Here is a 26,488-nt window from a genome sequence, read left to right as displayed (position 1 = left end):
CATTAATAAACATTAGTTTACACAAATAACACAGTGTAAGAGATTAATACTAAAGCAAGGTTGTAGTGAGTTGCTAAAACATGGTGATATGTGTGCATCATTTATTAGGCTATGGAAGTTATTGTGGAAACTCAACTATAATATTTCCAGCAGTGGTCAGAAAACTCAGCCAAAGAACATATTTTCCCAACTAAGTGAAAAAAAAACCCACTCTGGATATAAGAAAAAGCAGAAGTAAAAACATGCTTGACAGTCACTCACAAAGAGTCCAGTCCACCTTAAAACACAGCTCTGATAGACTGTTCATACACATTTCCTGAAAACGCCCCGTACAGGGAGACAGAAAGAAAGAAAGAAAAAAAGGAAAACTGAAGTGGCTTTGAATAATAATAATAAGGCTACGTTGTTTATCCAAAGAAGGGGTTGGACTTGAGCGGAATTCTGCGCCAAACTTTTCTAAATTTCCCTTTTTTCTCCCCCCTCACAAAACTTTGCCACTTTGTGTTCAGTCTGCTGCTTCAACCTCACCTCACCGCACCGCCGACTAAGGTCAGCGTCAGTGACCGCCCACGGAAACTGGCAACGCGGCTTCATAACCTCCGCGGACCCCGGCGAGATTTTATTTTTTAATTTTTATATAATTTAACATTGGAGTTTGACTCACTGGCTGAGTGAACGAAGGACTAACAAACACGACTGCTGTTCCTGTACGGATGGAGGAAGCCTCACTTACGGAGGAGTGAATTAACCAAACAAACGTTACCATAACGTCAAGTTTGCGAGCGTTAAAACGAAGTGACACCATGTTGGGAAACCCAGGGTCTTATGCTAACAAGAAGAGGAAGAAGCCTGTTCTCAAACAGTAAGACTTGTCAGAAACTGTTGTGTGACTTAATTAAGAGCTTTTATGTTTACTTTCCGAGTTCAGTTTTGTCGCTACGTAGAAGTAAAGTGTACATTTTGAAGCTGAAGGTAAAGTTAAGGACGTGAACGCATCATGTACAAAACCTCACTTCCACTTTAGTTAAATTAAGTGCTACGCGAATAGGTGGACGTTAAAGTGAAAATGTGCTTTCTTATGATAAGTTGTAGTTAAATAATTCGGCTTATATTCGGCAAGTAAAAAAACCCCAACAAAATCCAGATTCTTATGCTAACAAGAAAAGGAGGAAGCCTGTTCACGAACAGTAAGACTCGTCAGAAACCTTTGTAACTTAACTTAGAGGTTTTATTTTTACTTTTCAGTTTTGTCGTGGAAGTAACGTGTACATTTTGAAGTTAAAGTGATGAACGTGTACGCACCACCTACAAAGCCTCGCTTTCAGTTTAGATACATTAAGTGCTGTGAGTTGTATAAAAAGGTTGCCATTAAAATATAATGTGCTTGCTTTTGATAAATTGCACTAAAACAATTCGGCATGTTAAAAGACTTAAGATATTTCCGAACAAGAGGAATACCCGAATTAAGGTGGACCTCATCCTCTTATGAACTTCTATCATGAATATGTCAATTATGAATCCATAACTTAAGGAAAAAAAGTTAGAATGACGAGGAAAGTGTTTTGAAGTGTGGTCATGTGTTTTGTGCAGACGGTGCGGGTCTCTTGTGTGTTTTGTTTCGTCCCTCTTGCGGACCACCTTAAGAATGTGTCTAGCTTTGGATCTGGCATGGATATCTTGCCCTCGCGCATTAATCACAATCAAGTTGGAGAGTCGGCTGCTGCTCTCACGCGATGCTCCGAGGAGGGCGGAGGGGGGAGGAGGCAGAGGAGGGAGAGTGCTGCGGGTTCCGAGTGTGTTATTGTAATCTGATACGGCCTCGCGCTCCATCGTTGTGGGATCACTGTGTGTGTGTGTGTGTGTGTGTGTGTGTGTGTGTGTGTTGTACTTCCTACATAGTGAGGACCGGAACACGTTTTTAACCAACAAAGTGAGGACATTTCGGCCGGTCCTCACTTCTTTAAAGGCTTTTTTTTTTTTTTCAGATTTTACACTTTGTTTTAGGGTTAAGGTTACAGTTAGGTTCATGTTAGGGTTACCATGGTTACCTTAAGGTAAGGGGCTCGGGAACAAGGTTATTATTGTTAACGAAAACGAAACGAAATAACCAAAACTAGAATTGAAAAAACATTTTCGTTAACTGAAATAAAAATGAAAATGAGAGTTTAAAAAAAAGATAACTAACTGAAACTGTATTTTGTGGTTACAAAACTAACTAAAATTATAGTGAAAATGTCATTCGCTTTCATCTTTGTCAACTTTTTTCATTCATAATGAAAATGAATCAGGCAAAGGAAATAAAGACATAATTTACTGTGACCTTTTTTAATCTCCCACCCAACAAAAAACTAACACTAAAAATAATAAAAACTAAACTAAAACGAAAGCTTTTTTAAAAAAAACCACTAAACTTAAACTAGCAAACTCACACTAAAAACGAATTAAAACTAACTGAATTTGAAAACAAAAATTCATAATCCAATTAAAACTAAAACTGATGAAAAATTCAAAACTATTAGGGAATTCACTTTTCCAATGAGGGCCCTCACAAAGATAGAAGTAGCCTAAAAGAGTTTGTGTGTGTGTGTGTGTGTGTGTGTGTGTGTGTGTCTGTGCGCACACACACACACACACCATTGCCATCCAACTAAACTAATAAAGAAACAAGATAGCTCACCTTGGCTACTTTCATTATCAGTTCTGGAAAAAAAGATGCATTAAATCATTGATTGGGACACCTGTGAAATATATTGAGTAAGTGGGTCATGGTTTCTATAAAAAACCCTGCTGCTGAGTTTTTTTTATAGTCATATATTATGCTGTTATAAAGCTAGCTAGCTAAAACTAGAGCTGTTCGACACTGTACAGGTGTAGTTTGACTAATGCAATATTTTTTATTAATAAATCTGTAGCTTACTTTCCTGTTGAAATGTCCTTAGGGGACAACCCACTGCACTTAAAGACATATATTTTCCCCAGGAGTTGGAGGAGACCAGTGGAGCTAAAAGAAAAGTACATTTTGGACATTGGTCAGTTGCCCCAAAGTTTCCCAGTTAAATATGAAACGTATGGCACTATAGCATATAATAATTAAAGGCATGTTTTGTGGTCTGTCTTTGCCCTGCATCAAAATTCAAAACACTACAGTGCGGTTATTTTTAAATTGATTGACGTCTCTTTTAATACAGGGATTAACAATAGACGACAAACTAAAGTAAAGGTTTGTTTACATTATAAATATTAGCAAAATCAAGTTGTACTTCTTGAAACTAGCAGCAGTACCATTTAACAGTGATTTTAAATCATATTTTTAAAAACACATCAGCGTAGTATAGGATGTAAAGGCCGTTCCCAGTGTAAATCCCAAAATAAAAAGGTGGCCTGTGTGCAGCCGTCTGTGTTTCTGAAGACGTAGGACTGTGCAGTGAGGACTGAGGTTTCCTGGACAACCAGCTGGGCTCAGCTGCACAAAGGCACCATTGAGCCTGACTGTAAAAAGCTGTGGTCACTACACAGGGGCATTCCATGATAGATCTGGCCATCCAAATGCTCCCTTTTATTATCATGGACGCCTTTTGGGTATGTCTCCTTTGCTATGCTACACTTTTAAAATGTAATGCATTCTACATACCACAAGTGTTTTCCACTCTTACAGCAACTGTTTTTTTTTAAAGCAGCATTGTTCTCGTGCATTTAACTACTTACACTGGGTCATGAACTCAACTTTCCATTTCAAAAAATGCAAACTCACATATTCTAAATTAAAAACCATCAGGTCCTCACAAACCTACATTTCTACCCAAACTACAGCCTCCCAAATCTGCAACCAAACAACGAAAACTTTATTGCATTGGTTTTGCACAATTGTCTTTATGTACCTTCTTTTCCCTTTTCCCAGCCTTGTACAGTTTTTTTTCAACAGTGACAGCACTCCTACCACTACTGTGAAAATATGAGTTAATTATAGTGGAAAGGTCTCATTAAAGCACCCCAGAGAGTGCAGAGGTAATGTGTACTTAACACTGAGTAAGTGGATTATAAGTTATACGCCTTATAATGTGACTAAGCATTTGTTTTAGCAAACAATGGTCGCCTTAATAAGAAGGGGATAATGTGCTTCACCAGTGCAAATATTTTTTTGCACGGTAATCTAAAGGGTTTGTGAGAAACACACACACAGGCAGACATGCTGATAAGAAGACTGGCCAAATGCCAAAACACTCCCGGTGAGCAGCAACAAAGTTGCCCTTTGTTCTTGGCCTTTTGTTTAAGTTTCAAAGACGAGTCTTCACAAACGCCAGTTAAATACTTCTGTTTTTATCTTTGTCTAACACTCATACAGGAAAATATGTCTTCATTTATGGCGGAGCATGGAATAAACCATGGATCTTTTCATTTAGAACTGGGCACAGGGCACCAACATGGCGCCTATTCCGTCAGTCACAATTGTTGCCTGGTGCAGATACCAAAAAAGCTTCTGTGTCTGGGTTTATTCCTGCACTATACGGACCACTGAATTTGCGCTTTAGTTTTTTTTCTCATTGGCGACGCCCATTAGTTGCCCATAGACATGACGTCATTTTTTAAGAAAGGTTTTTTATAATTAATCTTGTTTGCAGTTTGAGGTGTCCTGTGAACAGTTACACAATGGTGGTCTGAGAATGGCCACTGGGAAAAATTGACTGCAGAAACTAAATGATGTGTGTGCATAGCTTACAGCTAAACACATAATTACTAATATTATATTTTGTCATGTGCATTAAAGCTGTGTTACAGCAGTAACATGCATATTGCCATTATTATTATTATTATTATTATTATTATTATTATTATATTATAACCATCAGGTATATCTGTGTGAATGTGCAAGGCAAAAGAAACGAGGCAGCTGTTGCTCAGCTGGTCGGCTGTTAACAGTAGCTTTGATCTCCATCTATTGTCCACATATTGAAGGAAAACACACCTTTTTAATGATGTGTGTAGGTGTAAAGAAAAAAAAGTTGCTTTGGACAGAATTGTCCTGCAAATTGATGTAATGTAAACAACAGCTCAGGCTGGGAACTTGGGGACTTTTTTCTGGACACGAGTAACATCTGAGCCATATATTTAAAAAAACATTGTGTGCGTGGCATTAAGATGGAAGAAACAGCGTGAGTTCCTCCTTTCACTATTGGACAACACAATAGGCTTCTTCACAGAACACTACTCGAAAGAAAGTTCAGCCCAAACCTATCCCAGTATTAAAGAAACAACCTTTTGGTGCAAACCTGACCTGAAGCCAGTGTTTGAAAGTTGGTTCTAAAGAGTTTGTGGCTTCCTTCCTCCTGGAGGATGGTAGCTTTAGCGGACCCCCCCTCCCCAAGAGTCGAGGGGAAACAACAAACATGTAAAACATCTATAGAAACTCCTGCATCCAATTCACCACTGTGTATCCACATGTTTCAAACACTCCAGAACAGAGCTGAATACATTATGTCTTTGTCACGCTATTGCCTCCGCATATGTCTGAAGCTCCACAGTGAATTTAGCAATTTCCTGTTAAAGCAATGCCTAACATTATATCTATCCTTGATTTTTTTATGTATGCATTCATGTTGCTGTCTAATTTTGTTTTGTGCTGCATGATGCAACTGGAGAGCCGCTTTCACCACATTTTCTGTGGAGTTAACCAGAGTGGTTTTTCTCTCAGCGTGAGCGTAAAGTAACAGAAAACCTAGTTTGAATTGATTGCAGAACGCTACTTTGTAGGATAATTTGTTAAATAGAACTTCTTGTGTTGTAACCCCTTCATCAGCTTTGTTCTTGTACATTTATGTGCAACATATGTTTTTTTGTTTGAGTTCTCAAAGCTATTTTCTACCCCGCTGTCTGGAAAGCTCTAAGTAGGCTAAGGCCCACTTTTGTAAACTATCCTATTTCCAAATTTGCAGCCTGTGTTTTCCAGCAGCCAAACGTGTATAGAAAGCACGCTTTTTCTACTTTTGAGGCACTGAGTCATCCCTCTAGATCTGGCAGACGCTCCGCCTGCTTCGAGCAGACGAATGTGTGTCAGTGTCATTACAGCAGACTGAGTGCAACATGGGCCGCCTCGACTCTGACGAAGAGGTGATTGGGTTCAGATCTTTTACCCTTTTCGTTCTTGAAACCAAGAAGAAGCCGAGGCATGAGGTACAACAGCATCAGCCATTCTTACAATGAACATCCTGATGTCTGCTGCTCAACCCCATGATCCATAGCAAATCAAGGTGGGGAAAAAAATGTTTCTGAATGCTGGCTTTTGTCTCCGCAAGGCATTTCTTGAGAGTGAGATCAGTCCTGCTCCATTTCTGAGAAGGTACAGCTCGGGTTTGAAGCCAGCAATCAAGTTCAGGCTGCATTCCCTGCAGACTATTCAGTGGCAGAGAAGGAAATTTTATAGCCTATCATTAACCAAAGTTTCGGTAAAGAGAGAAATTTAGGGAGGAATTTAGGTAGGTAATTCACAGGCTGAAACGGCAGATTTGCTTTTACGGTAATAGACCTGAATAAGCTGTTCAGGTTAGGTATTCGTTTTAGAGTTGAAACCATCTGAGGTAATGTGATTAGAATCAGTAGTCTTATACAGATCACTGGTTTGTTCCTCTTTATAAATGTTAACAGAAGATTCCTGCTTTACCTCATGTGAAGCAGCTCCACATAAGGCTTTATAATGCCTCATTCTCTTAAATTTTTCTTAATTTTCTGTCAAGAGAAAAAAGAGAAATCAACTCCAGATGCAACCAAACATTCTTCAGGAGCCTGTTCCATATAGCGAGTTTATCAATTAAGCCAGGCTTATTTTCAATTGATTCGGTTCCATAAAGCAAATTCAACATATTTCCTAGTATAAGTTGCCATTGTAACTGAGCTTGAACTGTGTTGAATTTGATTTATGGACCTGAATCCAGTAAAATGAGTCATAAGACTAACTGAAATAAGCCTGGCTTTTGGCTAAGCTTGCTTTATGGAACAGGCCCCAGGTGTGCTGAATGATGAATCCCATTGATCACAATTGTTTATTCATGTAGGTATGTGCACACTACATGCTTTATAAGGGCAGGTGTTGTTGCATGTGCAAGTTCTTTGGCACATTTCCAAGAATTGAAGGCCACAAAAAGAAGAACTTCAGCAGCAGTGTGAAGTCAATTAAATTTTTATGTAAACAAAGTAAATACAATTTTCTAGAGCATCAGTACTATCACTACAGGAAAAAAACTACAGTATTAATAAAATATACACAAACACAATTATAAAAAGTAGACTAATTTGACATATACATCTAATCATTTATAATGTATAGTAATATCACAATTTGTAGACAGTTAAAACAATATGTATTATTATTCTAGTAAGCTCGTACAATTTTTTTTTACCTAAGAGATGAGGAGAAAATATAGTTTTCAATACAAGAAATCAGTGGGTACTAACAAAAAAAATATTGTAGTCGTACCATAGATTTCTTTTTTCTAAATTCCTATTTTTAAGCAGTCCAGTTTGAGCACACATAGTCTACACCCAGCTGTTCAGTATGCATAAATGTTGTCAGTAATATTTTTACAGCACAGCCTGTTTTCATTGTAAACAGATCATGTATCTGCAGATTTATTCTTGCCGAGACGGATGCAATGATTGGTGTCTGAATCATGTACATGCATGCCATTGTACAGCAACAGTCAGTCTGTTCAAACAGCTGTGGATAAAAAAAGGTTTAAAAAAAAAAAAAACGTGATTAGAGTCCACTATCAGTCTCATACTCAGGGTGTGAATGGTGGCCACAAGCCTAGTAAATGTTTGGTCTCACTATAAAATGAAGACAACAGTTACCAATTAAGTTAATTAACCTTGATAATTCATATTTCATAATATGAATAACTTTCACAGTGCACACAGAGATGCTTTTGTCAGCACGTAGATTAAAGACATGTTTTTGCCAGGAAACTTGGCACTTGTCTGGATTTGTTCATTAAAGGCGGTTTAACTAAACAACAGATTGGCTCAAGCTTATTAACATCACATTCATCTCGTTTGGTAAATAACCTTGTTACCTCGTTAGACTCCCCACTCCCTCTGCAAAATGCGACCTCTGTTTATAAGAGAAGCTGGTCTGGCAGACACGTAGACGGTAAATAAGCCGCATCTAGAGCTTTAATTATGATGCATCTACTTGATTGTTTTCCCCTCCCATTTGAGGATGTAAGCATTTTTACAACTTAGTTCACAAATAAATGTATAAAAAGATAAAAGAGAATGTTGGAAATTACATTTTTAGATGCTAGTTTTGACCTAATAACTCATAATGTGCGATACTATGATTTAAAAGGGTGTCTATCTTTATACTATCATAGCTTTTAGATACTCTTTAGACTTATGTTAACTTTGTCTTTACATTTTCTTCTTGGCAGGAACGAGCTTCCATATATAAGCTGTAAGTGTTTTCACAGCAGGTGTGTATCTGGGCAATAACAACAGTGGTGTTGTGTATCGTCCCCATTGCGACCTTTCTCTTACTCTTTTTGGTTTCGCTCCCGGTGTAGCATGTGTGTCTGATTTGTGAGTAATGACATGTATCTCCAGCGAGCCTCGTGAGTTTGTATTTTGCACTTGAGCATGGGTGGTCTCCAACCCTGTCGCCCTTAAAGTGAAAGTCGAGCAGAGAAAGTACAGCTGCTGTCATGGTGAAGTAAAAAAATAAAAATAAAAAAGGTTTTCATCTTGACAAACGACTTCAGTAGTCAAAGGAATGACTTGTGGTAACATTGTATATTTTGCATGCTAGTGTCTGAGCTATTTATTCTGGGCTAAAACATTGTGTCCTTGAGGAAAAACCCACTCAGTATTGTTTTCATGTTTTCATGTCAAAAGAGTGGGAGTTGACTGGAAGTGTTCAAAGAGACCAAACATACTGGTCCATCTTTCTCTAGATAAACCTCGCAGATGGCATTGTATTATTTTTTATCAAATAGGCAATCTACCAGTTAAAAAAAGATATGGTATGAAATACATCGATGACAATAAACTCTGTTGTTCAGGTAGACTGAATAGAACAAGAGTCACAGACATAACTCGGGTTCTTCGAATTCATGTAGATGAGTTTCGGATGCTTGGTGCTGGTTTTTGTTCGAGGAAGGAATGGGCATTTTATTAGGTTTTTATAGAGTACTTTTAATGACGCCATGAAGTGGTTTTGGGACACAGACAAGTTAATGCATCATAGCCAAGAGTTATGATACTTAAGTAATAATAAAATAATTACCTTAAGGCTCCGTTAAGGCTCTGAACCAACATGGCAAACTTTTTGTCTCCCATGTCAACGGCAGCACATTACAGCTACAGATCTTTCCTTTCACAATAAAAGCCCTAGACATATGCTGCATCACACTGATTAGGGTGGGAACTTAAATTCACTGAGAGTAACTAAATACCCACAAGTAACATGATTGTTGCCATGCTAACTTACCATTAGATAAGCCAGAATGAATGAAGCCAGAATGAATTCAGAATAATCTGATTATTACAAATAACTTCATGAAACCTCAGCCCATCCTAATTTTGAGGCCTTGATAAAAAAACAAATCTTAGCTCCAGCTGCCAAAAAACTTGATCCTATCAAAAAAAAATTCTGTAGCACAGTTCTATTCATAGTGCTATTTCCTGTTCTTAAACTGGTGACTTTCCACCCGTTCTTTATAGAGAGCCAAGCTAACTTGAAAATAAATGGTTGTTTTATTCCAAGCTAAATAAAGATAATTATTGTGCCAACATTCAATAACCCCAGCACACATGAGGCTTCGACAGCATTCCTGGATCCAACACTCATAATAGAAACTGATGTCCTATTGACTCACCTGAAGGTTTTGTTAGTCACATTCACGGCTGTGTCTTTATTCCCCTGAGTTGGTATGAAACTGTTGCTTTGTGAATATGGCTCATGTTTAACTGGCATGTGTCACACTGCATCCCGCAACAGATGGCGTGCTCTAGCTGGGCCGGTTCGACAGACCTGATCTGAATCAGCTTTAATCATGGGCTTTCTCAGTGACAATATTTAACACTTTAATAACCATCTATATGTTTTCTTTTTTGCTACAGCAAAAAGGTCAATGATGGCAAAGAAGTTGTTAAATCAAACCCTTCGAAGCGCCACCGGGATCGGCTGAATGGGGAGCTGGATCGGCTGACGGACCTCCTGCCGTTTTCCGAGGATGTTCGCTCTCGTCTGGACAAACTGTCGGTGCTTCGCCTCAGCGTTGGCTACCTGAGGGTCAAGAGCTACTTCAAAGGTGAGTATCACCCGGCTCAAATACCAGACAGCGCTAACAATTGTGAAACTGGAATTGATTTGAGAGATATGCAGATGTACCGGCAGTGCATTTAACAGCCAAGATAGGAATGAGAAGCATGCAGGAATCTGGTTTTAGGAAACAACACATCCTTAGTACTTGTAACCTTACTCCACCCTCGTTGTTAGCAACACCAACAATACAAAAAAATAGTTTATTTTATAAATTTCTTTTTGTAAGTTGATTAAACTTGCAGGCACCCTGGCTTTGAAGGCCCGATGAGTCATGTGTGAGTCAATTATAAGTGAGTCACGCATATAACATTTCCACCACCGGCAGATGATAGTTTTCTTTGAGTTAAACAGACATTTTAGCCAAGGTGTTGGCAGACAAGCTGCTGAGTAAGTTGCCTGGTCGCCTCAGGCTTCACCGATGTTGTTAAAATGTATGTGTCCTGTCTCTGTTTTCTGTGCATCGTTTCACCTGAGGGATCTTGTCTTTGTTGCAGTGAATCTGTGCTCTCTCCATCAACAAAAACCCTACTGAATCTCAAATGTGACTAGTTTTCTGGCCAGTGCAGAGGTGGCCTAATATGCACAGAATATAATCAAACAACATGATATTATCATGATTCGACACCCTTTAGTCTTACTCTGGTCCCTTTTTTCATCATTGTCACTAACTGTCCTAGTTTTTACATAACTCGCAATGTCAACCCAGTGGAATGAAGGATAAAACAGCCAGAGTAAATCAAAACGTTTGTAGCTGCAGACTGTAATTAGCCAAGCTGGTTGTTGCGTGAACATCCAGTATGAATGGATGTGTTACATGCAGTCAGAGGAGTTGTGACATACCTGCACTGCTTGTTCTCACACCCTTTTGCCTACTTTTCTTTCGCTATGCAGGCAAAGATAGAAGTGCTGAAGTGCTCCAGTTGCGCCATCATGTAATCAGTTCAGATAGTAGTTTCCATAAACTTTGCACAAGTGCATTTACAACTTGACAGTTCTAACTTATGATAAGCTTTACCCCAGCTTTGAATAACCTTCTCTAAGTCATTCTGCAGTGGTGCCTTATTTTAACTAATGTTTTCAAGATTAGCAATATGCTTAAATGCATAAAAATACATAATCAGGTGTTTCTTCTACACTCATGTCAACAACAAAATCTTTAATACTTGAGATGAGACAGTCTGGTCTTTGAGTTAAACCAAGATCCCGTCATCTCCTGACAGACCAGATCTTGATTGAAAGATATGGGCCTTGAAATAAAAAGGGGGAGCTTTTTCATTTGACATTGTGTGTGCATGCACATTGCAGGTCGTTAGCTAGTTATTGTACCTGCTCATCAGCTACTATAACAGGTATATTTTGTTATCTGTTTAGCATTGACAGGCTGTCATCTTAGTAATAATTGGTAAAATTTTTGGTTTGTAGTGGCTTGAAAGTGGTTAAAAAGTGCTTGAATTTTACTCTTAAAAAGCTGTACAAACCCTGGAATATGCAAACATTTCTTTTCTAAGGGAAATTCCTTTTTACTATCATGGACACCTCATGGATATCAGGGAGCATTACTCAAATATATAATACAGTTAGATTGATCTAAGTGCAATATTCTTTTATTAAGAGGGAACCAAAGTCAGTGAGCGTATGTCTCTTTTCTTTTGAAAGATCCAGTGCCCTTTCAAAGACTTGATTTGTCACACATTCAAATAAAAACAAAATTTCCATCCAAGGCAGGTTTACATGGTTTTCCTCCACTGTATTTGTACATGGACCGGCAGCACATGTTGAATATCAGTGGAGTCATGTCAAACTCCTATCAAACACCTGGGGCCAGATGTTTTATTGATGCTTAGAACTATGCACATGCCATTTCTCACACATAAACTGGATTTGATAAATGAGTAACAAGCGGAGGAATGAGTGAAAATGTTTGCAGCTCACGCATACTTCAGATAGTGCCAGACAAGCACTATAAAAATAAGTTAAAAATTAAGATGAGAGACTGAATCAAGCATCTAAAGTTGACCTGACGCAGTCTCCAACCCCAGCAACTGCAACAATGCCAATGTAAATGTTTGCTTTATAAAACTGTCATAAAGAATGGACATGCATTTTTTTTGTTTTATGCATGTGGCATCAGATCCTGTTGTTTAAGAGCTTGAGAAACGTTTGACAGCTCCCTCCCCTCCTGAGCTGCTCTTGGCATACTGCCCCCCTCATTTAACTCCCATTCTTCTCCTCCTGTCCTAATTTCCCCCCACAATCCTCTAGTCAAAGGTCAACCCAAAACACGCCTGCACCAAAGAGAAAACAGAAATGTAGCTGTTACACTCTGCAGAACTGGGTGAACTAATTGTGTTACCAATGTGAGGCAACCTTTCCAAAATCATTTACCCTTTCCCACCCAAAAGTGTTTCTTATATTTCACAAGAAAAACTCTCTGGTGAAGGTGAGTGCTGATTAAAAATATGACGTAATGATGCATTTATGTGCAGCCGCTCTGGATAAAAAAACACGCACACATCTCTAATCAGTTTTGGTTGTGACTGTAGTGCTGCTCTCCAGCTGACTGAGTCTGGTGTTTTGACCACAAATAAACTGTGGGAAACTCTTAACAACTGCACATTTGAAATATCCAGTTGTTCTTTATGGAACACTGAACATGATTGATAAACTTTTTAAAAAGAAAACTATACTTTAGTTGTTTTCTTCACACAGTCATGGAGAATGTAATGGTCTCTCGTTTTTTTTTTTTTTGCAACTTCTTATATTGCAGATATCTTTGGACATTCTCTCTGTTTTTCCTCTGCTCATCTCCCTGACACTGCCTTACTCTTTACCCCTCTTTTTCAGACATCAGCAGTAATCAGGCACACTGAAAAGACTTGTGCCCTGTAGCAGTGTTGGGCAGGATCAAAATCACATGTCACATCATCACACAGGCCTTGTGCAACCCATCACCCCATTTATACTGCTGCGTTGTCACTGTAGACCATTTCACAAGTGTTCATTTTGCTGTGTCAGGAGGTTAAAACAAATAATCTTTGACCAAAAATATTGATTTGGTTTGTTCCGATACACATATAATCCACTTATGGCCTATAATCAGACAGCTTTACTCTGGGAAAAAAACAAGTTGTTTAAAGGATCCATTAATGCTCATATTTCAGTGCTTTGGAGTCTGTGAGTCTGTGGGTTATTGGCCTCCACTTGAGCATATTCTTTGTTTTCTGAGAGAAATACACACCACTTATTGAATAGCTTTTAGCAGGCTGTTAGCTGGAAGAACAGGAAGTTTGTTGTAGCCTTGAGAGCCTTTACAAAATGAGAAAACAATGGACGAGACATAAGGATGTTTGTAGCATGTCATAACCAGAACATGTTTGCTTTGTTTACATTTACCATGTGAAAACTGATAGTCAGAGATGGTTCAGTGTGTTCACAGGCGAGTTCTGCAAATTCTACTTATTGCAGTCATGAGCATAATAACATTAACATATCAGAATATGTGCTCCACCAATATTAGACGTTAAGGCCAGTTTACCAGTCATAAGGAGTGCTACGAATCAAATGAAAACAGTTTTGTAATGCTTTCTATGGTTCTGGAGTTTGTCAAGTCTAATAAAATAATCTCAGTCCTAACAGAAAAATTTGGTAAGAAGCTGGGAACATGAAGTTACAAAGCTGTTGGCATTTTCCTGGCAGTGAAAAGATGCCGTTGGTAAGTTAACATTATGAGAAATGTAGCATCAAGTGTTTTTGACGATTCCCAGTATTCATTAAAAAGGCAGGAAGCCTCTGCTGCTTCAATTTCTACTGTTTTGTCTCCAGTCGGTCTCTTGTGAGCCCTGTATTCCTGGAAAGGTGAATCATTGGACTACACCCTTAATTGCATTATGGTTGATGTGTATAGAGTGTTGCAGGAATGAGTCCTAAAACCCAGAAATTAGTTTGCATGTTGTACATTGGTTCCCTCATTTTGAAGTCAGTGGGTTTTTTGAATGGGTCTTTGGTTACCTGCCTGTAATAAAGTCTCTAGGAAACAAAAGCTGAAGAGATTTATACAATTTTCTCCTACAATTCCTTTACATTAAATAAAACTTTTGGATTTCTAGGCTTATGTGTGTCTTAATGAAGCCAGTTGCTAACAAATGGCTAAATGAGACTACAGCTGATTTTGCAGACTTTACCATCTTTGCCTGTGGTGTAGTTTGTTTATAGCATATTCTTAGATTTGTACATGTGGCAATATGTGTTGAAAAAAAAAGGTGTAAATATCATAAACTTCTTTTTAGCACATTGCTTATTTTCTGCAAAAATACAAAATGCAACGGAAAAATCCCATTGGTTTTTATCGCTCTAACTTCTAGGTTTCTCTACAGAAAAACTTCATCCCTGCAACACTCGCCTCAGCTGCCTCCGATTACTGACACAGTTATGTGGGTCAGATCTGGGTCAACACAAATCAGCTGACTCTTATTGCACTCCTCCTGACCTGGGCTGAAAGTTGTTGGGACCCTGTCTGGCTGGGGTTCTTTCTTAAGTCATTGATGATAATGTTTCTAAAGTCACTTTAAACTTTCACTCCTTGCAGAAAGATGGAAAGAGCAAGAATTCATGTGTTGACAGGTAATTTCGGAATATAATTGTGCATAATTCTATAGTTTAGCCGTAAATTGAGACTAGCTAGCTACACTGCAGACTGGAATCTCTTCAACCAGTAAAAGTAAGAAATTAAACCATGATAGTCGTCCGACGCCTGCCTCCTGTGTCAAAGTGGTACAAGGTGTGGATTACAACAAAACGTCCCTGAATGCTCTTTCAGGCGTCGAACACATTCTTATCGACAGACCTGTTGGCACTGGCATAGACGTGAAATGTGATAGAATATGCAGTGTCGGCCACGCCAACTTTGTCTTTGTGCTTGTCTCAAGGCTGTTTAATAAGTGCACAATGGAAGCCAAGAAAGCATGTTGTTCATTATTAAGCGGGATATTAGATTGCAACATCGTGCATTTCAGCGCTTTGTTTGTCTACTTTCAATCAAGTCATCAAACGGCTTTGATATCACTTTTAGTGAGTCAGGTTTCTTATCTGTTCTTCCAAAGTCGATTTCTCAGACTTTGTTCAGAAATCATGCTCATCGCAAAATTATTCTGGTTTTGTTGCAGCTCCTCATATGACAGAATATTAATGAAACATGTTTACAACATGTTTACATGTTTACACATGTTTACAACTAGTTATCGGACATTATCAGATTGTTTATTGTCAATCATTCTACTGTTAATACAACAATTTTGGAAAATAATTCAAGGATATAATTATTAGTGTTCATTGTGGTTCATAAACAATCAGTGCATGCACATTATCTGTTCAGTTCATCAGATTACTGACCATATTTCATCAAACACAGAAGCCATTTAATCATTAGTCTCGTACACATTAGCGCGGTAGTGATTGAGGTTCTTACATTTTTCACAAAGATTTCTTTGTTTTTCAAGACATTTAATTTGTCTCTGTGTTGGGTGAGAATTATAGTGGCTGCTGCAGAAATGATTAATTAGTGCTTGGAAAGCATATTGGATAAACTTCTACTCAGTATGGAAATCCATTTAAACAAGCTCACATTAATCCAAAGACTGAAATCTGGAAAGACAAAGAGATGAATGGAGGCATGTGGCGTGGAAGATGTTGCCTCGTGTTGCCTTCTGGTGGTATAGCTGGGGCAGATGGTTGGATACAGACATGGTATGGAATAGTCATTAAACAGAAAGTGCACTGTCATGATGATGAGTGCATGTTTTCCAGTGAGTGTTTTGTTACTTTTTATGTTGAAACAAACATTCACATGTTAAGGAAATGTAGGTGAAGGAATGAAGACAGACAACACTACAAAGGCAAGATCATATGATGAGTAAACTTGAGAGGAGAATGATCCAGCTTTGGTGTAAAACACTGCTCATGTCTGTGTTAAAGAAATGCAATTTTGCAGACATGATGGCCGGAGTGATTGTCTAATAGCTGCTCTTATAAGAAGAGCCAGCTGTGGATGATTGCTTTAAGTGTTTAAAGACCTCTACATGGCTTAAAGTAGGTGGTAGAGATTTGGCAATATCAATTCAGACTTGGTAGCTTTTCTTTCATGGTCTTAAGATTCTCGTGCAACCTCCAACAGTCTCTGATTCTTGCATGGTCTTGTGATATTGCGAATCCAGTAACTTGATTTTGGCAAGGTAGAGGAGAGATTAAGTTGTTAATACAGCCTTAAAACCTGTAACTCTTGTAACCTTCGAGCTTGTATTTTTAATTGGATTGTAGTTTTGTCTCAAGTTTGAAATAAAATAAAAGAAGAAAATCAAGTGATTAATCACTGTATGTTATTTTAAGCCATTTCTTAATCAAACTAACAGAGCAATTAATGTAAGGTAATATATACTGTGACCGTGATAGAATATTTAGGCCGTATCGCCCATCCCTATCTTAAAGTAAACCTCTTTATACCCACCTGTCTGGATAGTGTTAGGGGTTTCAAGAGGCTGAAAACACTGAATTTATGCAGTGTTGTACCATTTCACCCAAAAATATCTCCTGTGAGAAAAACATTTCCAGATACACACTCTGCAACAGCTGTACAGTATGATAAGCTGTAAACTTCCTCTATTTAGGAAACTGTAGAGTTAAATAACTTAACATGAGCCCTCGTTTCAGTTGGAAGAGGTGAATCTGCATGATGTTTTTGACAGAAGATGGCTGTGTACAACGATAAATACCCAAGCACAGTCTTTGCTATATGTCTTAACGAGATCAACAAGATTGCCTCTCAGGGGTTATCCCAGTCAAAACATATGCCTAGAGTAGGTGTTCAAGTGGGGACATGCCTAGAATTCAAGATAATGATCCCATAATTCGTTAGGTAGAAGAAAAGGCTTTTGAAGAAAAGGACAAACGTAAGAAATATCAGGGGTGCGAGTGAGATTTAAAGACCTGATAAAGAAACAAGCTATTTATGGCTGCCTCGAAATGGCAGATCTTTTAGAGAAAGCTGGACTGTTCGCCTCATAGCGTGACTTTATGAGGCAGTACTGGATATTTTGAAAGGCTTGTGGCTCACTGCTGCTGAAAAATGTGGATTTGCTTTCCAAGTTCATTGAAAACATCCAGGGCCTGTTAGCAATCATAGTTGATGTGGTAACACCGTATCATGTGCTATAATTTGATATAATTTGGTATTTGGGATATCTGAATCATGTACACACACAAACCCATACATGACACAAGTGTAACAGAAGAAATAAAGAGGTAAGAACAACATTTTAAGCCCTGGCAAATGGAGAGGAGAGCATCAGTACAGGGAAGCCCAGTCTTGTTTGTTATTGAATCCTGATGAGCTCATGATGAGGACTTTTTTTCATGCTTTTTACTTATACATGCCCTTAAAACCTCAGCATAATTTACCTGTCAAGTCAGTATCATAATATGTGAGAGGAGGACATCATACTGGGGTGACAGAAGTTGCCTGTTGGCTCTTGATTCATGACTCTCCTTTCAGTATATCGTGAGAATGCAGGCAACCGCTGGGAGACAGATTTAATCATGTTTTCATTTTTTTCCAATTTCCATTCTCTGGAAGGTTTGTTCTCAGTCTCTCCAGCTTTGAAACCACAGCGCTACATCTCCCTTCATACCCAAACTTTTTTTCCCCCCGTTTCCTTGTTGGCCCGAGCCGAGCTCGCCCACCAAGGCTTTCTGTGACATTTAGAGTCTTCCAAAAAATGCTTGTGTTTGTTTATGTGCCGAAACAAAATCAGCTGTTGTCCCACTCAAAGTTTGGTCGGGGGATCAGAAGCACAGAAGATGTATTATTTGATTTAAGGACTGTGATTAAAATCTGTCAGGGTTCTGAAAGGAATTTGAAAATATAAACAGTGATTTTTATCCAGGAGTATAAATTAGCTTTGAATCTGAAAAGTGAAGCCAAACCCTGCATTCTTTCTAATGGCCAGCAGGAGGTGACTCTACTGAAGTTTAATTGTATAGAAGTCTATGAGAAAATTACCCTACCTTTCATTGGATTTATGACCATAGTAAACATTTTCCAAATTATTTTTTTGGTCTCAATCACTGGTTTCAAGTCTTTTTCAAATGATGGTCCCATTTAGAGTAAAATGGATGATAAACCAAACCAATGGGGTTCATACAGTCGTGCTTTTAGTGTTGACTGTAATTTCAATATATTTCAGACTTAAAAACATTTATCTTCATCTCTATCTACCAACAGCTTGAACATGCAGTGCTCACTAACTGTGGGCTAAATATAGGCATCTTGTAGGAGCCAAAGTTGGTATTTCAGCCTCAAACTGTTGCCTTAAATGATTCCTTCCCTCTGAGAGCTTAGACGACCGCCTGGAGACTGATAAGAATCTTTTTTAGTAATTCATGCGAGGCACGCCTAGCACACCAACCTGAATTTTGGTTGTTTTTTTTTTCTGTCTGTGCCTAGTCCAAAAAAGACAGCTTGTATTTCAAGCAGATAAAAGGAGTACTGACAGACAAAAATAGCTGAGAGTGTTGATTAAAAAAACAGATGCCCCCAGACTCCACCACCACCACCACCACCACCAAAGCAGACATTGTGTTCTGAATAGTATATAATCACTGTTTATTTTGATCATCAAGGCTTGCTTGTGAGTTCTGTGCTGCAGCACACAACCCTTTTCAGATCTACAGGCCTGGCCCAGGCCAGCTTTCTGGCCAAAAACACAATTTATCATACACCCTCCAATTTTAACACTTTGAAAAATGTAAATTCCTAATCTTTTAATACCAACATAGTGCCTCCTGTAATAAACTTGTGCAAACCTCTGTTTTCCATCCAAAGCTGCTCCTTCCTTGACATGCCTGGATGACACTCTTGTCTGATCATGAAAAAGTTGAGGCTGTTTCCTTCCCCTAAAGTCATGGAAGTAAACGGGGACATTAATCATAAGACTAATGGGAGGTTGAACCTGTGGACGGAGTGACCCAGCTCATTGGCTGTTATTTGTTGCAAAGACTGCCCTTTCCTGCACATCTGCGTGAGAACAGAGATCTCTGTACAGGATCTGCTGGAACTAAATGTTTTCAAATCAAGATAATATTCCCCTATGCATTGCTGGCATGCTTTATACTCTCTCTGAATCTGGCAGACTTCCAACCTGTGACAGCATTTCCTTTTTCTCTCTCTTTAGTTTCAGTGTGTCCCAGCTCCATAACACATGCTAATACTTTAAAGTAGACACTGTTTACCTAGGGTTTTTTTTTTAAGTTTAATGTGGAGCGTTTTGAGATTATGTTTCAGTTAGTTTTCATTGTTTATTGTTGAACGCCACCCAAAACATACAGTACAACTGTTTGTCTGTGTTTTATTGTCACTATTCAAGCTTCTCTGCCATTACTTTATACTTGTTTTGCTTTGCGTTAACTTGTTTCACTGAAAAGTCAGACTTGATTGCATGTAGCAAAACTCCTCCTCGGCTCCGCGTAGTTCTCTGGATTCCACTTAATTACCCATGATGAAAAGACGTCAAATCCTTTAAAGGCTACCTCATCCCCTGAGTGACAGGGATGTTTGCCTGAAGTGAATCTTGCATCGAAGGCATGCTCTGCATTTCACCAATCCCATAATGGCTTGTTTTCTGAAACAGGAAGCTACAGTTTGATGCTCAAAAGTGACCTCTCTTGGTGTCAAATTACACCTTGGCTTAAAAAAAAGAGTTTGAAAGTATTGGAAGAAGCTTTTTGGTTGGCTGTAAAGAGCCATACATTTTGAATTCCCCAATGGGACAATGTTTATTTTGCACTTAGTTTTTTAGTTATCAGATGTCAAAAAGCAAAACTTACTACACTCCAGGGATCCATGGGTGTTGCAGGAAAAAAACTGACCACGGAGACGTGGAGTTTTTATAAAACAAGGAAAACAGCAAAGCTATAAAAAAAAAGAATGCTTGGTATTTATATGATAAAGATTTATGGATTATCAAATTGTTGTCAGTCTTTTTACAGCCAAGGACTCCTTACAAGATCGAGAATAATACAGGGACCCTTTTTGTGTTTGCTCCTGTTTGCTCAAAGAAAAAAGTGATACACTCATTGTGCATACATGGGCTAAATAAAATGTAGATTCTGAAATTTTAAACAATATAAAATATATTGGACATAAAGAAAAATAATAATGGGCCCGGCCTAGACTTATATGGGCCTATAGAATAGTTTTTTGGAAGGAAATAAACAATAATTTATAAAGCCCTAAACATATTAAAATGCAGGTTATAACACACATTACATTCATATAACGTTATTAATTCACTTAAACCTTTCAAGGACCCCATTTTTTAGAATAACTGGGTTAAATGACCAGTGACTAGAAGTTAGTGGCACATATGTAAACCATTATTGCCTGAAAATTATGAAATTCACTACTAGCCAATTCCAGAGTTAATTTCCTTTCTCTGTTCATGTGAATTTGAGATTGGGTGGCTGGGAGGTGGTGTAAAAGGAAACACAACTTTGATTACTTTTTGCACCTGACAGATGCAGATCCAGAGAATTTTATACCCGAAAGTTTAACTTTTATGACTTCATGCACCACTGAGCATCTTTCGCAGGCTCCAAAATTGTATCCAATTTTTTTTATGTATCCATGGTGGAAGAGAACCCACTCCCTATGTAGATTAGAAGAACTCATGCTAAACTGAAACTCAATGATTCTAAGTTTCAGGGGATTATACAGTAATGAAAACATAATTATGATTTTATATTCCATTTCTGCCAGAAGATCCCCTAAATCCTCCACACCGCTCCTTTAATTAGCCATATTCATCTATAGTGTTGCAGTGATGCTGTAAATATTCCACGCTGAACTGTAAATCAGCACTTATCTCATAGCTCTGAAAACTGTGACCATGATAGCAGCTTAATAAAAGAAGACTACATTTGGTGTCTATTCACACATCAGATACCATATCAATCACATAATATCAAGCTAAATATTGTGCAACAATATTTCAGTCACATGTGAAATCCCTTTTCCTGCTCTGTGGAGGAGGTGCATGTTTGATGTTAGTGGGGATCTGTGTTTTTCTTTCTTCACTGCCTCCCACAGACTTACAGGAATGTCTTTCCAACTTCTGGACAAGCTCCGGCCAAGTCTCATTGAACATGTTTCTCCTTCAGCCGCATCGAGAACTCTTTAAGTGCACGTGAACAACGGCAGCGCCATGAAGTGTTGAGCTGTTAGCGGAGGAAAACGATTGGGGAGGGAGAACACGTCGCAGAGTCCACCAATGGGGAAGAAAACTCGAATGAAAACAAACAGACAGCCACAATGAGGCCCACTTACTCACGCAAACATTGAATAGAGAAAAAAAAAAAGTGGGCTGGGAGTGGCACAGCCAATGTTTGCCTGTGTGTGTTTGGCTCAAGCTCTAATAATTAATCATGAAATATGTGCATCTGTGTTTATTTCTAATATGAATTAAAATTATGGTTTCAATCCTGCACAAATAACTAATTTTCTGTTGATAATGGCTGTTATGCATGGATCAGATTGTGTGTCAGGCCTGCAGCTTCATGTGGTGCAATTGTCAGGCTGTGCAGGTCTGAGTGTTTGTGTAAACACTGTGTAAGTTCTAAGCCGAAGGGTGGCGAGTGTCTTATGGGTCTGTGTTTGAGGGGGGAGTGTTCAGGGGCCCCTTTACCTCCTTAAAGAAGTTGCGTGACAGGACTGGACGGACGGGTTGGGAGAGGCCATATCCTGGGATTTTCCTGTAGTGGCCGTCCAGATAAGGGAAGCACTCTTGTCGGCTATTGCTTACAAAAAACCCCCAGGGGCAGATGCAAGAGGAACGAGTGTGTTTGTGTGTGTTATGTCTGTGTATGTGCGCTGCCAGATCACTTCTCCAGCAATGAGAAAACCTGTCTCCTGGATAGGGACCAACAATTAATGCGAGACTTGAGCCCAATAGCTTTCTTTGCTTTTTTCCTGCTGCTGCACACTTGTGATCTCACTTTCAGATTGTTGATCTGCAGAGGACTCTTGCGTGTGAGTGTGGACACTTGAATACAACAGAGTATCAAAGACATCATGCCAGAGCCAAGGGAATATGCCATGTAGTGTGGCATTAAGTGTTGAATATGAGGGCTGTGGTGAACCAAAGAAAATCTCAGCCCCAGTGCATACTCAAACTGGTAGCATTGTGCATCCCCCAAAGCCCTTTTTTGTTTTATTTAGGCCTTTGCATATCTACATATACTACAAATATCCTGACGAGGTGCTGAGCATCTGTTCTGCACTTATTGTTGCAGGTTTTGTCTTTAGACCCCCTTGAGCGAGTGTTGGATCAAATTGCCATTGGTCCAACAATTGCTGCTTAATCAACCAACTGATCAGAAGGTGTCCGCCCGAGAATTTACCCATTGAAAACATACACGTCATAAGAATTCCAGATAAGTTTTTCAATCTTATGATAGCAGGGGGGTCATTATATTTAATTTTTGAATGGGTGGGGTCGGGGAAGACCAGTAATATTTAACTCAACATTCATGTTTTTGTTGTTCAATGAAATAATTGATTGTTCAATAAAATAATTAAAACTTGATAAAGTTCTACTTACAAATAAATCTGTTGAAATGTCATGGGTTTTTTTTAATTTTGAACATTTCCAAAATTCCCCAGCCTAACTTCCCATGGGAAGTTTCTGGAAATGTACCGGAAATGTTCACCCCCTTGCAACCCTTAGTATGCGTACATAAACTCAAGTGCTGCAAAAGTGATGGAAAAAAAATGTTTTTGCCTTGTTTTGTGTTAGCCACAGCTAACTTATACTTTAACTTACAAATATTTGCATCGTATCATGGCTTAAATCTTGCAGAACAAGCATGTTAAGCCATTTAAACGTTATTATTCCCATGCTAAGCTCTCTCTCAGAACTATAGTATGACTCTTCTGACTTTGAAAAGCAAGCATCAACATGACTTGACATGACACGGTGGGGCTGCCCAGAGAACAATGATGATCAGTGAGAACACTTTTAGCAGGGGCTGAGCGACTTTACGAAGATGCCAACATTAAGCCAAAACAAACAGTGGAGCTGAGCAGTTGCTTAACTTGGTGCAGGCTGTCGTTCAATTTGGACACGCCAAGTACTGCCTTAGTAGTATTAACAAAGTGATGCAACCCTGGAGGTTTGCATCAAACGTATCCAGGTTGCCAAGATTTTTTTTAATCCCTTACCTGGAAATGGTTGTCTAAACTGGCTTTGTTCTCTGGCTGACATGTTTTCGACACCCAGCGGCTCAAATCAATGCAAGTGGTTTCCTGTTACTTCAGGTTCTTTTAGTCACAGGACGTCTAAAATGGTGCAGAGGAAGGTGGTGATCACTCGACAAGTTTGACTAGAGTCACGTATGCGATTGGTGGACAGGCCTCTTAAGTGGCCTCATTATTCTAGCAGGAGTGTGTATTTATAGCCTTAGAGAACAAACCTGTTGTGCCTATCACAGCTTTAAACATGCCAAGACATATGAAACATGTTTCTCAGCCATCAAATATACTTTTTTACTTCTAAATGAGTAATCAACCAAGCTACAGTACACACTGTGCATCTGGAATGTATAAAAAAGAGACTACAAACAGTATGTCTTCAGGCAAGATGCAAGCTTTGATGCAGCTGCCATGTGATATTATGCCAAGTAAACTATATAAAAGACCCATTATCTGTTCCCCTGCACTGTGCTGTATATACAGTGACAGTTTTGAACACAGAGCCCAGCCTTCTGCCATTTGTTACAGCCAACAATCCTGCTTGTGTGCTTGGTTTGTACTTTTTTTTATACCGGTCATACAGAACTTCAATAACTTTGCTGCAGTGATTTATGACTTAAATAATGCCGGAACATATAATTTATTTCACTGGTCAATAAAGGCCTCATTCAAGACATTATTGTTTGTGTGACGTAGTAGCCTGAATATGATTAAGGCGCTGTGCTTTATTAGAGACAGCGATGATTGATAAGCAGCAGTTCTAAGAAAAGACAGATTAAGAGTCGAGGAGATAAAAAGTGTTTTCAATTTATGTGACTGAAATTACACAAGACTCTCTTGAAACCAGCCTTTTTATAGAGTGTTTTAGAAATGAACTGAAGTGACCTGCTCACCATCTGATTTGATATTTCATCAAAAGAATTTTATTATTATAATAAAGACTAAACTGCACGTTTTTGTACTGGCCTTTTTTAACAGTTCTGGAAAAAATAAATGCTACTTAGCACAGCACTCGCTGTTTCCAGTCCATGTTTACATGTCTCCCTTTCCTTGGGGATCATTAAACTGTTAATGTTTAACTTTCAAGCAAAGTTCAGGATGTGCTGTAACGTTAGAAAGACGCCAAGTAGGCAGCAAAACAAGAAGACAGCCAGACAAACCAAATTATTAAAACCAAGTGAAAAGGAATCTTTAATTTTTTACCAAAACTGTCCGTTTTAAGGGTTGAATAGATTTTGCTGAAGTAATCCCTGGTGCAACTTTGAGCCGCTGTACTTAGCATAGTCTTTCCGACGATGTGATTAAAATGTGGATTTGTGTACAGTCACACTGCTTTCCAGATCACATGCTTTAAAAAAAAAAATTCTATTACATGCTCTAACAAAGCACGTACTATTGCATGCAGTATGCATAACTTTGACCCTCTTGTCCATATATGCTGGCTTGCATACAGCAAAATGTAACCATGGAGGTGTAATGGTTAGCAGTCTTGCCTCATAGCAAGAAGATCGCTGGATGACTCCGGCCTGCGGCTTTTCTGTGTTGAGTTTGCATGTTCTTCCTGTGTCAGCGTGGGTTTTCTCCGGGTCATCTGGCTTCCCCTAAAGTCCAAAAACATGCAGTTTAGGTATATTATCTAATCTTGCTCGGTTTGGGATAATGGATAGATGGACTTGGTTGTGCCTTTTGTAACCTGACTTCAGAATCAGAATATTTTTTTATTGCCAAGTAGGTTTTCACATACAAGGAAATTGCTGTGGTGTGTCGGTGCATAGGAACAAACAAAACAAAGTACTAGAATATAGATTAAGGCAAGTAGTCCAGTCAAAAAACTGCAGTTTAAGTAGAAAATATGAAGAATAGAAAAAAATGAACATATTAAAAAACTGTATAAATGATATGTACAATTATGGAATTATTTAAATGATTGAAGGAGCCATGCAAACAGTAATGTGCAAGTTCACAGTATTAATATTTGCAATGTGCACTTGACCACTGTACTGAGTTTAGGCAGAATGTCTAATACTGGTCCTATAGAACAACAGTTTAAATCCTGATCTGTCACACAAAGTCTATGTTGGGCAAAGGGATACAATGTGTAACCCTGCTATAAAAGCTTAATAGATGTTAATATGACCTCTGCTGACCCCTCCTCTCCGTTTGTCTGCAGCAACTATGAAGACCCCAAACAACAGTCCGATGTTTCCTGGAGTAAACGGGCAGAATGGGAACAACATGGAAACTGGAGGCTTCTCTGAGGGGGACCTGCTGCTCCAGGTACGTGACCTCTGAGACTTAAAAGGTCACATTTATTATTCCTTTTAATTTTGGCTTTTATTTTATTTTCAGCAAAGACTGTAACCCTTAGGATGCGTATGAAACCAAGATTCTTCAACGCAGATCCTAGAGGAAACAGAAAAAAAAACACAGAATGCTGATCTTGATAGGAAGCTACCTGTAATCCTTTCATACAGGAGAACCACGTATGACCGGTTGTTGCGAATGCATATTTAATCTATTCATATAAGGCTGCTGTCACTAATTCAAATCACTGACCTTAGTGCCATACACACTTACAAAGCATAATATTTCACAGAACTGCATCAGAGAGAATTTTGCAGAATAAGGTTAAATAAGATTAAGTAATTAAGTTTAAAATAATATTACATTTAAGCTTTGGTTTGGCTTCTCCAAACATTTTGAAGTCCAAACTTGTGCATTCTGTCTTTTTCTATTTGCTCTGTAGCAGTTGCATGGATGAAATGTAATTTTTATTACAAAAACCAATTCAGAAATTTCCCCATCCCTGAAAGAAGCACTTATTCTTCAAAGCTAATCAATTTAAACTGTGGTCAGGAGATGCAGGGACATAAAGCCAGGTC

General features: G+C 38.6%; 1 protein-coding gene across 3 annotated transcripts in view; it reads left to right on the top strand.

Moving 5' to 3' along the window:
• Positions 1-348: 348 nt before the first annotated feature.
• LOC131978823 (aryl hydrocarbon receptor-like) overlaps positions 349-26,488 on the top strand; it is a 37,332-nt gene continuing 11,192 nt past the window's right edge. For 2 of the 3 annotated variants that reach the window (XM_059342604.1, XM_059342603.1), the window contains exons 1-3: positions 349-862; positions 10,108-10,298; positions 25,777-25,883. In XM_059342604.1, coding sequence (XP_059198587.1) covers positions 804-862; positions 10,108-10,298; positions 25,777-25,883 — 357 coding nt within the window. In that variant the 5' untranslated portion in view covers positions 349-803. The remainder of the gene's footprint in view (positions 863-10,107; positions 10,299-25,776; positions 25,884-26,488) is intronic. The other variant, XM_059342602.1, reaches the window with a different exon arrangement.

This window comes from Centropristis striata, chromosome 10 (assembly GCF_030273125.1).
Source record: "Centropristis striata isolate RG_2023a ecotype Rhode Island chromosome 10, C.striata_1.0, whole genome shotgun sequence".
NCBI lineage: Eukaryota > Metazoa > Chordata > Actinopteri > Perciformes > Serranidae > Centropristis > Centropristis striata.
This window is presented reverse-complemented; position numbering and strand designations above follow the sequence as displayed.